Raw genomic sequence first — 16,086 nt, 5'->3', positions numbered from 1 at the left:
ATATCATAGATCATAAGATCAGGGAGAAAATCTTCTTTTCCTGGACAGTCTTATCCTCATCAACAGCTTCAGTTATAAACTAAATGCTGATGATTCCCTAAGTCTGTGTCTTCAGCTTCAGTCTTTCTCCTGAGGTACAAAACCCCAAATTATAATCCATATCTGATATCTCCACCTTGATGCCGTTAACTTCTCTACCTTATTAATGGTAACAGTCTCTACCCCATGACCCCAGCTTGAAGCCAGAATCATCCTTAACCCTTCCTCCTTCCTGCTCCTTCATAATCAGTAGACAAAGAAAGCCCTATTAATTGTATTGATTTTTTCAAGACTCTCCAATCCCTCTCTTCTTCTCAGTCTCCTCTTCCATGTTCCTGGTTCAGGCCTCATCCATCCTCTCACTAGACTATCGAAGTAACCTGTTAACAGGTCTCCCTGCCTCCATTCCTCCCATGACAATGCATTTTCTCTGCCTGCTGTTGGAGATATTTTTCTAAAGCTCATTCCTATGTGCGCATGTCACCAACCATGCTCAAAATTATCAAGTATTTCTTTCTTTTCTACAAAGTTTGTAGCAACACACTTAAGGCCCTTAAATATCTGGCCTCTCCTCTCCTTCCTAATCCCCTTCCCCCATGGAGCCTTCCTACAAATCAGCAGGCAGCTGACATCTGAAAAGATGCCAGGCATTTGTGTGCCTTACCTGTTTCTGCTCACACAGTTACCCTTCTGCCCTGTCCTGTTTCCCGATTTAGCTTACTTCTCCATTAGTGAGTTAGCTGTGCGTGGACCTGTCTTTCCAGCTAGATTGCAAGCTCTTTGTGGGAGGTAATGTTCTATTCATCTCTGCATCTACAATGCTTGGTCTGTAGAAAATATCAATAAATGTTTTAATAAATGAGTCCTCTGAAGTTCTCTGGTGGCCTACCAGAAAACATAACTATGTATCTTATGTAGAAGTCAGATTTCCTGTAACCTCAACCTTGTACAGCCACAAATATGAAATTAAATTTTAAACACAAACACAGGCTCACACACAAAACAGGTATAACAAGCTTCAGCACTAAAGCTATGCTGTATCTTTCCTAAAACAGCCTCAAGCTTTCACTCAGAAGCTGTTTATTCTTATTTAGTTCTGTGCCTTATAGGATTGTAGAATTGCTTTTCTGAACAAGCAAATAGATGAACAAATTTGGAGTAGAGAAAAAAGGATATTCATCCAGTGATGGCAATGAAAGGAGGCGATAGCTTTCCCTCAAATGAAGATAAAAAGCCAAAAAGAAGAGAGGAACTTAATACATGGTATAGACTAGTAGTAGATGTTACATAATAGGGAAAGGTTGTTTTAGGTCCTGTGTCCTCTGCTTTAGAAGGCAGCGTATTCTGTAAAATACTTCATAGAGCGTTTTCTGTTAAAATTAGTTGAAACAGTTTTATCACTTAAAGAACTAAGAATTAGAAACTTCATGGATTTACTTATATGAAACACCTAATTCCCTGACAGTGCCAGCTAATGGTTCTCCAGTATCACAGATCTGTTTTTCACAAGTTCTACATATTGATAATATAAAAGTCTATTAGAGTCTATTAGCTTTTCCCTGAATTCAGTCCATTACTTTAGTATAATATTTATAAACTATTGGCAATTTGCCCCAGTAATGTAGTATAAGATATTTATAAGATATTTAATGCAAAAATTGTTTGCTTTGTAAGATGTTATTTCTCCTAATTGTAGTGTAATCCATTCCTTTGAGTCATTTATCCTGTATTCCTGTTTATCTACCCACGTTTGTGTCCTCATATTTAGCAGTATAGTTTCTAGGTGTCTATACAAGCTATAAAGTTTATTTTTGGAGTAGACTTCGTGAAAGCCACACATAAAAAATCCATTATACAAGGGTGAGTCAAAAATTATCCGCACTCAGGTTGTATTAAAACTTCTATTGGCTGCACTGTCTTATCAGCGCTTTCCGTTCAAGGCTACTGTCTCCCCGGTCACTGCTGTGTGTGAACGTGTTACATCAGTTCATTTGTAACTGCGGTGCGAGCACAAATGGACGCCCCACTTGTGATTTGCACAAAAGAAAGCAGCGTGCAGTGATTTGTTTTTTGTGGTCTGGGTTGTACCTGATGCCATTATTTATCGAAGAGTGTGCGCAGTATGGAGAAAGTGTTTTGTCGCGAAGAAGTGTGTATGAGTGGATAGAGAAGTTCAAGGAAGGTCGCACAAGTGTTAGCCATTCAGAAGGAGCCGGACACCCGTCCACGTCCACGGCTGATGACAACATTGAGCATACACGTGAAATGATTCTGTCGAATAGACGAGTGACAGTGGATTAGGTGGCAAATCATTTGCAAATCAGCCATGGCTCTGCCAGGACAGAATGAGGTTTTGAAAAGTTTGTGCGAGATAGGTAATGAAACAGTGATGCATTTGTGGCTTGCAGCTAGCCTAAAACATTTTTTAATGAGAGAATACGAAAGCTTGTTGACAGATGGACAAAGTGTATTGAAGGGCAAGGAGATTATGTCAGAAGATGATGTATTTGTCTTTCCTAAAAGTTAATTAAATTCTACAGCCAGAGTGCAGATAATTTTTGACTCACCCCTGTAAAATAGTACATGATTCTAGAATCAAATACCAAATGGTGGTGTTTAAATTTTCAATGTTATATAGAAATTCAGAGATAAGAAAGATAACATAGGCTAAAATAGGGGCAAAGTGGAACTGGATCTTATGTAGACAGAACTCAGGTGGGTCTTTCTCAGGGGAACGTGGCTGTGTGTGGTCTCTGCTGGCCCTTCATCTCAGCATCACAGGAAGTTTCAAGATTCCCTGTTTATTCCCACAGTGATTTCAACAGTAGTGACCAAACAACAGATTAGTACTTATATTTAAAATTAATGAAGTATGTAATAATGTAATACTGTGTTTTGTATATCACAGTATATAATATAATAAGCTAGGTTTGTTTTTTTAAAGTGATGTTTGACTAAAAAATAGCAGGGCATATTTCAGATCTATACCAGAACTTCTTACACAGCAGAGCACGTGCAGGGCATATTTCAGATCTATACCAGAACTTCGTACACAGCAGAGCACGTGCAGGGCATATTTCAGATCTATACCAGAACTTCGTACACAGCGGAGCACGTGCGGGGCACCTTCGGAGTCGTCACCCTGGGAGCCAGCGCATTCTCTCCCGTCACACTGTCATTCTCACATTTTTGAAACTCCTGTGTTGCATTTCTTCAGAGTCTATGACTCATTCTTTTCAGGATCCTCAGTGGTGACACATCTTTTTCAGTTGAGAATGGATTTGATTTTTGGAACCACGAGTCACTTAGGGCCAGGTATGATGAGCAAGGTGGAAGATCAAGCTGAAAAATGCTATTTTTGGTTAAAATTGACATGTGACTATAAAGTAATGAGAGTGTTTTCTGGCTTGGCTTATAAGTAACAAAAGATAGTTCTCTTCTGAAAACAAAATATAAGCTGCAAGTTTTGTCATATTAAAACCGAGTCTGGATTACTTTCATGTAATTTCCTGCTGCAAAGTTGATCATGGCTCCCCGAAGTCCTAGAACCTGGCTTTGGCTAGCTTCTAGGACTTCAAGACTTGTTTTCTAAGTTTTCTGCCCTTATTAGTTCTTCCTCCTCCTCATGGCAAGGCCCCCTCCCAGGGCCCTGCTCACTGCTCTGAGGCATCGCCTTTTCCAAGGACCAGCACAGTCCCTGCTCCCTAAAGGAAATCGTGTCTCCATTACATTTATAGCAAGGCTCCCCTCTTTTTTGTTGGAAATCTGTTTTGTTTGTTTGTTTTTAAAGAAAAGGGGAGGGAGGGAGGGAGAAAGAGAGAGAGGGGGAGAGAGAGGAAGGAAGGAAGGAGGAAGGAAGGAAGGAAGGAAGGAAGGAAGGAAGGAAGGAAGGAAGGAAGGGGGGAGGGAAAGAAAAGAAAAAAGGAAAGGAAAACGATGCTTTTCCCAGGAAAATGTGCACATGAACATGCAGAATTCTGCACATGAGACGCTTAGTCATGGATTTGAGTTAAGAACCTCTCATTCTAATCTGTACCACACACAGTAGGGTCTTGTATAAGTCCGTAAATGTTTATAGTTGCTGATCTTACCCTTCAAGCTATTTTGTAAGTTTCTAAGGCAGAGAAATAGTTTAGTACTTCTTTGCTTTCCTTACAGTAGCTACCAAGATGTTGAGTATGTGATAGCAAATAGTAGATCATTTTGCTTTAACAGACTTTTTAAAAATCACTTGTCTGCCACCATTGCTTTAATAGTTTCTGAAGGAGACAGAGTTTTAGATGTTTTTAAATGTTAATAAGATAAAAAGCCCGAGTGTTAGGTTATATATTTCAGGGCATCCGGTAAGCCCTGAGGCAATATCCCTAAAATGTTTCTCAGGAGTTAATCCGTATCTTGCTGTTTTGACATGTAAATAAATACAGTAAAGCTCAAGCTGCCACAGATCCTGTTGTATAGGACAGAGTCTATCCCCCATTCACACAGGACATAAGCCTCTCTCCTGTTGTAGGACAGAAGAAGCCAGTAAAAGATGTGCCAGTGGTGTCCCCAGAAGCTAGCCTAATCAAACTGAATCATTATAGTCGTATTGTATCATTACTTTCAAACTATAATGTATGCAGTGAACATATGACAGGGATTTCACTTTCACATTGACCAGGCAAGCCCGTGTCAGAACTTACACAGCACTGTTTGTGTCAGGTTTGGGAAGTTTTGAATCATAAATTAAAAACCCTGTCTTACCAAAATGCTTGGGGTAAAAGTATTCTAGATAATTTTCTAATTAACCAAGCGCTTAAAATTTAAGCATTAGTTAAAATGCGGACCAGAACGGTTAATTTAACCTGTATTCAGTCTTGTCACATTCTTGGGTGATCCCCGCGAGTGTCTGTGATTGTGGTGCCTCTCCACAGCTGGCCAGGATGTGAGAGATTAGAGTGGATACATCTGGAACGTGTCCTGAAAGTCTGTGTGTTGGCCATGGTGGATTTGTCTTTCTGCCTTTTTCAAAAGCAGATACATTTTATTAGCTTATCTTTCTCATTTGTTTTTTTTCCTAAAAGCAGAGTTTTTTTATTGTTTCATTGCAAATTACTTGAGGTCCTTGTAAGATGTGGCTTCTTGGTTCTTCAGGGAAGGAAGAACCTGTTTGAATTGTTGAGCCAATTTCAGAGATGATGTAAACAGTTGAACTATTCATGCTAAAACGCATTAGACTTTAACCTATGGTAGATAATTTTACTATTTTAATATCTTCTTTTTTTCCCTATATCCAGTTAAAAAATCTAAGTTTAGAAGAACTACAGATGCGGTTAAAAGCGCTGGACCCCATGATGGAACGAGAAATAGAAGAGCTTCGTCAAAGATACACTGCGAAACGACAGCCCATTCTGGATGCAATGGATGCAAAGAAAAGAAGACAGCAAAACTTTTGAGTCTAATTTCTTTTCTGTTTGTTTCTATGACTATTCTGGAGACCAAGAAACCACTAAGAATCGAAGGAATATTATGATTTTTTTTTAAATCTCTCAGATTTGTGCTCTACTAGCAGGCAACAGTCAAAAACTGATGATGGTACAAACCCAGGTAAATTCCCAAAAGACAGAACTTAATACTGTTTCCACTGTGTTTTCATTTTTAAATGATGAAAACAGCAGAAATGCATTCTTCTCTGTGTCTGTCAGCTGCATACTGGCACTAAAACTGTGTTGTAAAACGAGGGCTGTGTTTAGAAACCTTGAAAATCCAAAGCTATTGTTTAATTGTACAGCACTGAAGGGCTTTATGTTACAGTATGCTTTATTCTTTTCTAGTAGCCTATTTATTGTATCCCTTTAGGTAAACTTATTTATTTATGCTATTTCACTGTTTTGTTTTTTTAAGGACAAGATCAGGATAGCTTTGGTGAAGGTAGGGACATATTAATAGATGATAATGTACAACCAAATTATACTGTAAGCAGGGAGCTGTGGGGTACATTCCTTGATTTCCAGGATAGTTTTGCAATAGAAGCAAAGCAATAATAGCATTAGTACACAAATGGGCCAGGCATTTTTTATACTGAAGCAATAATTCCATTTTTACCTTCTGAAATTTTAATTTTTTTATTTTTGATGTTTGGTACAAATAGGACTATATATATATTTAGGTCATACAGAGCTATAATGTTTAAAACCAAAGAAACCAATGGAACCCTTGCACAAAAAAGTATGGTAAATATTTTAAAAGAAATAAATCCTTAAGACAAATGTAATTGTTAATATTGTTTCATGTTTCATGTGTAGGTCTGATAGCTAGACTGTATCAAATTGTAATAAGCTCATCAGATTTATTTCTGTGAAAATGTGCTCAATTGTCACCAGACTTTCTTGTTGATTTCATTTATTTCCTGGGAATTGGTAAACATCATGTGCCTGACGGTAACAAAAGAGCAAAAACATTTGTACTGAACTGTGCAAGCCTTGGGGACTGAAAAAAAAAGATTAAAAGATTAAAACCATTAAAAAGAAACTCATTTCTAAGCTGAATGAACATTCGCACGATTGAACCGGATCCAGTCATTTCCTACGCTACCTATGGCCATCTTGACAGCAATTGTTCTTTCGTGTGTTTAATTACTATGTGTACATCATAAAGACAAATAAATTTTACTGTGCCACCCAGCACATTTCATCTCTGTCTTTTTTAAAAACTCATGATCTAGATTCTGTCTTTTCCAGGCAAGGAAGGTGTATCAGGACAGGCTAGATTATGTAGTGATAACAACTCTGAACCTTCAGTGACTTCATAACATAACCCAGGTTGTCACTTGTGTGCCCTGCTCCTGTCCGCACCCAGGGACCCTGCTGACAGAGTCTCCGCCATCTGCAACGCGGGTGGTCACCACAGCAGGGGAAGGAGCCCTGACGAGGCCCACACTAGCTCCAGCCAGCAGTGACAAAAGGTGTGTCATCTCTGAAAGCTTTGTAAAATGCCATTTGTGCCCCCAGGTAACGCCTGGCATAACATTTGCCCTTGCCATGTTGAGTCCTTACAAATAGTAAATTGTGTAATTGGATACAAAGTATAAAATTATTATAAAATAGTGGTAATAGTGCAGATTTTATAAAGATTATTAAAAATGAGAACTGAATTTACAATATATACTTCAGCTACATCTGTTTGGGAAAATCAGATGAGTCCATCAACTCAAACACCCCACCCTTTTTTCTCCTTTAATTGTTTTTCCTTTTAGTAAACTGCCTCATACCTCGCCTCATTTGATGGAAACAAATGACTGACTTGATATTAGCCAAGTAAAACCACCTACATGAAATGACAACAACCTATGAAGATGATTTCTCTCCAGTTTGCTAAAGTAGAAAATTTATACAAATTAATTCAAGGAGGCCTTTGAAGTACTCTTAACTAATAAAGTCTCTACAGGGGTCCTCCTTTTGATAATAAATATCCCATGTTCCAATTATATTGTAACTTCTGTGTGAGTAGACTGTTGTTTTATTTGTGTTTTAAAATATATGTATATATATTTAAACATACATTTAAGAGAGTTAAGAACAATGGGCATTGTTTTACTTTCGAGCCTTAGGAAGCTCCAGAACATTTTAGGATAACCTGCCTGAAAATTTTCCTGTCTTCTCACTCTGCCCGCCACCAATCAAAATAAGGAATTTGAAGTTTTGAAGAACCAAAGGCCATTAAAGAAACTTTCAAGTCTAGGTCAGTCTTGATTAATCATAATAGTTTTCTAGCTATTTTAATGAGTTTAAGAAGAAGCCTCATTATTTTAACCTTGGTTGCTGAGAACATTCCCAAAATAGCTAAGTATACTTTCTGCACACCCCCTCCTTTAATAGATACAGTATTGTTAATGTAATTGAAGCTAATGAGTAAGGATTTCATCTTGCTGAAAAGCCAGCATCATTGTATATGTTGGCCTGTGGATGAGAACATTTTTTCTTTGATTTAATGAACTTAGATGACTCATTTCTACAGACTTACAGTACACTTAGCTTATTTTAGCATAAATAGTTTTATGTTCAAAATATGAGCTAATTTGGCCAATATAAGTTGGACAAGAAAATGTATTTATTTAAATGGTTTTCAAAACTATTATTTGGGACACTTATTATGTGTATCAGATACTATGCTGAACAACCTTACATGTGTTACTTACATGCTTTTGAATTTCTTTCTTCTACTTATTTATTGAATCGCATCCCCAAGATTTAAAATCACTCCCTACTAGTGAAGGATATGTAGCTTCTCTAGCAGAAATTATATAATAATGTTTTTAACATAGTCACAGGAAACATTTTCAAATTACTGACACATAAGCATTCAGTAGGAATGCTATTTTCATTTCCTACTCTGTATTTTAAAAATTAATGATTAAAATAAATCCTGAAAATACTAATGATAAAACATTCTAAATAGGATGTTTTTTAAAAAAGGAATTGGAATTGCATTGCATTACTAAACTTATTAAGTACAGACATTTAATTAGATATTTCATCAAAATGCTATTTTGGAGTACTGCATTTGGGGGGGCGGGGGGCAAAGCCCAGGAATCTGGAGTCTAATGAGAGAACTACTTGTCCTTGCTGTTTGAGCAGTCTGGTAAGATCTATACCCAGGGGCATTTGGATGGTCTGATACACTGAATAGTGGCTTATCCTCCAGGGAATCAATCAGCTTCGCCCTGTTACATGTCTACACAAAACACCTTCAACCTCAGCCAACCAGTTCCCTGAGTCATAAAAAGACTCCAAGAGAGAAAACAAATGACCAACTCAATTCTTCCACCAATCTTGGAAAGTCAGCCCCAAATCTGTTGTTCTTCTCACAAAGCATTAGCCAGACTCCCTACCACTGTTATTTTTTTTCACTTGATTAAGTTAAGCTCCTAAATTAAAATTCTGACTTTCTGGATCACTCTTTGGTTCACAGAATTTTGCCTACCAAGTTAAGAATGAACTCTGAAAAAAAAAAAAAGAATGAACTCTGCCTCCTGCCATTCAAGACCTGCAACATGTCCCAACCGACATGATCTTGTCTTGCCTTCCTGCTTTCTTTGAGGCCTTTCTTCCACTAAGCCAAACTGCTGCCAAACTCTTATAATTATTTGATTTCCCCTATTGCTGCATGGTAAGGTACCTGAAACCAGAACTTAGTGTTTATCCATCTTGTTTCCCCACAATGCTTACGAGGATATTAGATGTACTTGGTAGTAAATAAAGTTTCATTGAATGCAATTAGCTCAAATAACAAAATTGTCATCATTAATCATATAGGCTTATCCCTCTCCTTACATCCAGGTAATCATGGTAACAAGAACAATAATATCAACCAGTTTTTGAGCATCTACTAAGCCATGAAGTTAATATATTATCTCAAGCCTTCACAACGAGATACAGTCTTTTTTTTCAGAAAAGACAGAATTGGAGAGATTAAATGAGATCACAAAGCTAGTCAATGCCAGCATAAGCTTTAAACCCCCATCTGTCTCCAAAATCTTTCCTTTTTTCACTAGACCACATTGCCTAATAAACACAGCAGGTCTGGCTTTAGAATTGCTGGACAGCGTTGCTAAGCCGGCCTGCTGATCTGTCTTGGAAGGAAAGGAACTTGTTAGCGGATTTGAACCTTTTCTCCATTTCAGTGGAACCTGCATTTTCCAGAAACGGCATCCTTTCTACATGTAGGGGGAGAAAAGCAGGGTGCATTTACTTAAGTTTCCAAGATGACTTGTACAAAAAGACTTTTTTTTCCTTCATTGAAATATATTTGTAAGTCTTCTGCCTTAAAAGCTATGTTTTGTAAATTAAAATGCACTGTATTTTCTCCCTTACTAAAGTCTGTCTCTGATAATAAGTACTTCATTTTTTTTTTTTTTTTTTTTTTTTTTACTTTTTACATTTTTTTTTTTTTAACTTTGTGGCCACACCATGCGGCATGTGGAATCTTAGTTCCCAGACCAGGGATTGAACCCACACCCACTACATTGGAAGCACAGTCTTAACCACTGGACCACCAGGAAAGTCCCTGGTAACAAGTACTTTAGAGAAACATCAACCATCATAGTGGAAGGCGGAAGGCCTCAGAAGCTAAGTTACCTGGGTTCAAGTCCCAGCTCTTCCTTTATACTTTTGTTGCCTTGGGCAAGAATAACCACTCAGCCAATCTGTGTTTCAGTTTCTTCATCTGTAATAATGCAGCAAGTGTGAAAATCAAATGTTCTAGTATATGTAAGATATTTAACAGAGTTCCCAGTATATGGCACATAGACATTAGCTTAAAAAATAAACTTTTAACCCTTTTCAGTTTATGCATTGTTTTTAAACGAATAAAGAAAAAGAGCTGTGTTCTTCGTTGATAAGTTTATTGTAACTTCTAAAGTGCACTGGAGTCTTCTAGTACCCAGATGCATCTTCCATCAAGGGTCTGGCCTGCTCTCAGGTAGATTTGCACTGAGGAAAATCATATTCATTTTTTTAAGTATTTCGTTTCTACCTTGCGCAAAGTAAGTAGTTAGGTTAAGTTCAACTTCCTCCCCCCTCCCCCCGCCCTCTTTAAGACTGTCCTTTCTATTTTAGGGCTATTAAGGCCAACATCTATGGCCCCATTTGTGAAGAACCATCAGGAAGATTTCAAATTTATGCTTCTAAAGTTTTGTTTCAGTAACGTTTCAGCATTCTGGTCCTTAAAAGTACGCATCATGTCATTGACTGGGTTTCCCAATTTGCTATGGTCCCAGGAAGTTCAAAATCAAATTTAGAGTTAATAATTGTAGAGTCTACTATCTGCATGCTTACATTTCCATGATCTTGTATTTATAAAAACTGAAAAGATTTTTTTAAAAGAAAAAGAAAACAGATACCTGGAGGTATGATCCTTCCACTATACCTAGAAGCAACTGGTTCCCTGTCATGTATTTTTATATCTTCCCATACGGTTTGTGTGGGTGTCAAATATGGTGATACGTGTCAAGGGGATTTGCTGGTCAGGCCCTGGGCCTAGAACCCTGCTGGAATCTTTCACCTGTGAGTATCACCACCTAGAGAGAAAGGAATCTCTAGGGTAGGCGGTTCCTGGGTTCTGAGATAACCGCTGTCCTTCCTTTGAGGAGGAGCCAAGAGCGAGAACACCACATGCCCTTGGCCCTCACACCTCTTGCCCTCAGCAACTGTTCAAATCACATTCACACAAAAACCGATTTAGACTGACCAGGCAAGCACCATGCCTTCCAAACTCCCAGCCAGCCAGCAGATCAGAATCCCTAAAAAAGCTTCTCTCTCTCTCAGTGTTTTCCCATTTGTATTGTTCTATCCATAAGCCACTTTATATTCTCAATGAAGAAAAGAGAAGTAGAAGAGAGCAAAGGGAAATAGGTTTTTTTTTCAGCATGATAGAAATGACAGTTATAACCCAAAATTACAAAGTAGTGTCATACCCTGCATTTCCACAATAGAAAAACGAGTATTCCATTTTATGAGAAAGCGCTGATAAGTTCTAAAATTTTTCTGGTAGAAAATTCAGTGCCTGCCTATGTTTAAACCAAGCAACTAGTTGTCTTTTAAATTTTTATAGAATTTTCCAAGGTGAACTGTAATTAGTTGAGTAGAAGCTAAATAAAACCTGATACTAAAGCTCTCGGCTTTTAAAATATTCTCTTTCTAATGTTCCAGTGTATACAGAGCATGCTGGAAGGGGGCAGTTCTGCAGCTGTGCATTTTTTCAGCCTTTCCATTTACTCCATGACAGCTTTCTTTCCTATTTAAAATGAAAATATTCTTAGCAAAAATATTCAAATGAGAAGATATAATAGCGCTTGGAACCGAAAAGTCTTTGATGTTAAAAAACAAGATGCACTGTGGAATCTGAAATGTAGAACTGTTTCATTAATAATAAATCAATGTGCAGATTCATGACTTCATTCTCTGTTGACCTTTCATAAAGTTTATAGAAGTTTATTCTAAAAGCACACCAGCTGATGACCATAAATCAGTTTCCATGCTTAGAATGTGGTCTTTGAAAATTATGCCTGATATTCATGGACTAATGAACCTGGGCATTAACAAGTTTCAGCAAGGCTTTTCAGTTTTGAGGGTATAACATTTGCTTTAACAAGTGAGTAGTGACTTGGGGTATGAATCAGAATTTGAATGTGGTGGGCAATCACAGACGTCCAAACAATGTTTTTAAAGTACATAAGGCAAACTATTTCATACAAATCTAATGAGTTACTATTTTTTTATGCTTGTTCAATGACTCCTGATGCCTTACCAGTTCCCCTGACATTTATCCGAAGCAATAATAGCAAGTATATACAATGTACACAGATATACACAATATTAGTCTATGGTAACCATTTCTAACTTGGCTGAAAGGAAGCAACACCTTCTTCGGGCACAAAAGACCTACCCCTACTCCATCCAATTTTGAAGCAAATTCATTTCTTTAGTGCTTCAGGTTGTTGTAAAAAGACAGGAAAGCTTATCTCGCCTGCAAATTGGAACTCCTCAAAGGTAAGTATCTTTGACACTCTGCCACTTGCTGCGTGACCTTGGGTGAGTCATTTAACCTCCCCGTAAATCTCACCTTCCTTACCAGAGAAGGCAGCCTCAGAGGGCTGTGAAAATGAATGGGACACCCACGCGAAGCCCTCAGCACACTGCCCCACACTCGGGGAGCACCGGCGACTTGCACTTTCCGTAACTCACCAACAAACATGTACTGAGCGCCAGCTCCGTGCCAGCTTCTGTGCTAGGTGTGGAGACACAGGCGACCTGGCTCCTGAGAGCTGAGAGCTGGTGCTTGTCGCCTGGTACAAGGAAGAGGTACACGAGTGTGGTAAGCGTGGTAAGAAATAGAAGAATGAAGCCCTGTGGAGCAGGACAAGGATGGCTTCACTGAAGGGATATTTGAACTAGGCCTTGAGGCTTGGGAAGGTGGCAGAGAAAGAAGGGCACTGTGGGGAGGGCAGAGCAGGTGGAAAGGCAGAGAGATGAGAAAGAGTATTTGGGATCCGTTCCAGAGTCCAAGAAAGTCCCTGACTCAGTGAAGGTGTTTAGTGAAAATGCACTGAGGATCATTTGTCTTGCTTGCGCTCTCTGTCCTGCAATTTAGAAGGTCCTGTGGTCTGTTTTGGTTTGGGTTTTGCTTTCCCAAGTCACTGAATGCTATCTAGATAAGTTAATTCCAAGGAATATCTGGCCTATCTCCTGGTACCTGTGTCTCCCAGTCACACTCAGCTATACTCATTTCTATTATTTGATAGTATCTAGAAGAAATGTCTGCAGAGCCTTGCTAAGGTTGGGTGCTGGGACAAAGGGGCCAGAAAGAGTGAGTAGAGGGTTAGCAGCAGGATCTAAAGAAATAGGTTTAAAATCAGTTCCTCCAATCAACTCACTAGCTATTTGCCTTGGCTGAAACATTTATGTTCTTTTTGTCAGCAGCATTCTTTCAAGACCTTTGTCATTTTCCACTTATATTTAAGCCAATTTACAAAGGGGGGGGGTATAAAGTATCACAAAGAAGCATAAGTTAAAAACAAGTGAGAAAAGATAAAACAGAGGGAAAATAGAAGTAGAGAAGCAATCTGGAGCCATGAATCATATTAATGGAAAAATTGCTTACTGTGAATTTGGTCCAAAGATTCCTAGAAGCCAAAGTGAAGAAGGAAACCAAAAACAGTTTACATTATCTAACTATGCTGTCCAAAATGGTGGCCACTAGCGCTTGAAATGTAGATAGCCAAATTGAGATGAACCGTGAGTATAAAATGCACTTTGTATTTCAAAGACTTAGTACAAAATAAAATGCAGACTATCTCATTAACAATTTTTAATTTTTATTACATATAGAAATAATATTTTGGATATGTTGGGTTAAAATATTTAATTTCAGCAGTTTCTCTTCACTTTTTAAAAAATATAACTGCTAGAAAATTTTAAATTACATATGTGGCTCTCATTTGTGGTTCACATTTTGAATCTATTGGACAGCGCTGGCCTGTGAGATAAAAGCTTTCATCAACGGATGAGTGGATAAAGTGTGGTGTAGCCATACCAGGAGATACAGTTCACCAATAAAAAGGAATGAAATAATGGGCACAGGGGGCCTTGTGGGGGGTGATGAAACTGTTCTAAAATTTGACTGGGGTGATGATGGCATAACTGTGAATATATTAAAAACTAATGAATTGTAAGCTTTTTAAAAATGAGTATATTTAGTTACGTTATAATCATAAAATAAAAGTTTTTGAATTCCAAGGGAAAAAAAAAGACAAACGCATACTCTGTTGCTCAGAAGAAACCCAATCATTCTTAATACCTAGCTAAGAAATACCTAAGGAAAGCACACTATTAATATTTAATTTAATATCACTATTCATTGTCAACGTTCTCAGAGTGAGCACAGGGATGACTTCCGCAGGGCGGAGCGGTGTTTTCCATATTTGCCAATGGCATCACACACGCTCAATTCAGTAAACATCTACATGCTAATGGTTCCTGAATCCCTGCCTTCAGCCCAGACTTCTCCTCATAAACCCCACACGCAGGCATTTTTAATGCCACACGTGTACCTCAAGTTCAGCACGACCAAACACTGTTGCCCCTGTATTTTCTGTCCAGTTTGTGCTTCATCTACCATCCAGTCACCAGTGCTGGAAACCTGGGAGTCCCTGAATCACCGTCATCTTCCACCCCACACCACCTCTGCCAATTCGGGCTTCTGAACGTTTCTCAAATCTGTGTCCTCACCTCCATTCTCTCTCCACGGCTGCCCCTCAGTCTTCTGTCATCTCCTGCCCAGACAATTGCAGGGGCCCCTTAACTGGTCTCTGCTCCAGGTTTGTTCCCCTCAAACCACCCCCTTCCCATCCGCTGGCACCATCAATCCAGAATGCAATGGATTTCCATCACCTGCGGGATAGCACTCATTAAAATAAACATGTCCTCTAAGACTGGAGCCCTGCCTCCCTCTCCCTTCCCAGCTCTGAATTCTCCTTCGAGGACCTATGATTCCTGCCTATGCCTCCGGAAGTTGAAGTGGCCAACTCCTGCTCATCCTGTCAAGGCTGCTCAGGGATACCCACTCCAGGCACCCAGAGACAGGCCACTATCCCTGCACTTTCCAGATCATATCGCGGCAGCCACTTGTTCTTCTGCACCTCCCACCAACTAAGCTGCCTGAGGTCCAGGACTGCGCCCATGTTTTCCTCATCTCTGTAGCACCAGCATAGGCCCCATGCACAGCAATGCTTAATATATGCTTGTTGAATAAGGGATAAGCCACAGGTAAAAGAAATGTGATTTAAATTTTGGATCTAAGCAAATGGCTAAGAAATCGTAGAAGCCCAATTTCTAGGTGCCAAATATCCTTGCTCATCTCCGTGAGGACATGGATCACGTCTATTATATTCATCACAGGGTCTCCAGTGTCATTCAGTATTTGCTGGATGGGTGGATGGGAAGATAAGCGAATGAGTGAACAAAGATACAGGCAAAGAAATGAACTGAAAACAAACTGCTTTCATGAAAATAGGCCTGACATTCACAAATTTATATCTGTGTCATCTCCCAAACCTGAGTCAGTACTCAGTATTCAGCACTTGGGAAACTGGGGAAGCATTGTTTTTGCCCTGGAGCAAATAATTATCTCATTGAATGTGAGAATTTAGATGACTAATACTGCTGAATTCCCTGCAGTCAACTATACTATAAGGCCTCAAAGTATACACCCCAGTTTCTAAAGGGGGAGAGCTTCTTTATTATCCTTATATAGTGAGAATGTCTGGAGTTCTAGATGCTCTGGTTCATACAAAACAGACAGATACATCACATCTGCTTCACAAAAATATGAAAAAGAAAACAGTATTTCTTTTCTTTTTTTCTCTCTGGCCCTATAATTCTGTTGTCAATGGTACACAAATCTGTATGGAAAGCAAAGGATGCTTATGGTCTTCAGAAGAGTCTCAGGGCTTCCTGGATCACAAGGAACTAACCACAGTATGAAAAATTGCTGTATAAAATAAAACATTCA

At 38.8% G+C, this 16,086-nt stretch overlaps 1 protein-coding gene across 1 annotated transcript in view; it reads left to right on the top strand.

Moving 5' to 3' along the window:
- STK3 (serine/threonine kinase 3) overlaps window positions 1–6,701 on the top strand; it is a 316,883-nt gene extending 310,182 nt beyond the window's left edge. Inside the window, exon 11 of the mRNA XM_057735647.1 lies at window positions 5,316–6,701. Within this exon, the coding sequence (XP_057591630.1) occupies window positions 5,316–5,474 (159 nt within the window). The 3' untranslated portion in view covers window positions 5,475–6,701. The remainder of the gene's footprint in view (window positions 1–5,315) is intronic.
- The last annotated feature ends 9,385 nt before the right edge of the window (window positions 6,702–16,086 follow it).

Source organism: Hippopotamus amphibius, chromosome 5 (genome assembly GCF_030028045.1).
Source record: "Hippopotamus amphibius kiboko isolate mHipAmp2 chromosome 5, mHipAmp2.hap2, whole genome shotgun sequence".
NCBI classification, from domain to species: Eukaryota; Metazoa; Chordata; class Mammalia; order Artiodactyla; family Hippopotamidae; genus Hippopotamus; species Hippopotamus amphibius.
Note: the sequence above shows the minus strand (reverse complement) of the source record. Positions and strands in the feature narration are given on the sequence as shown.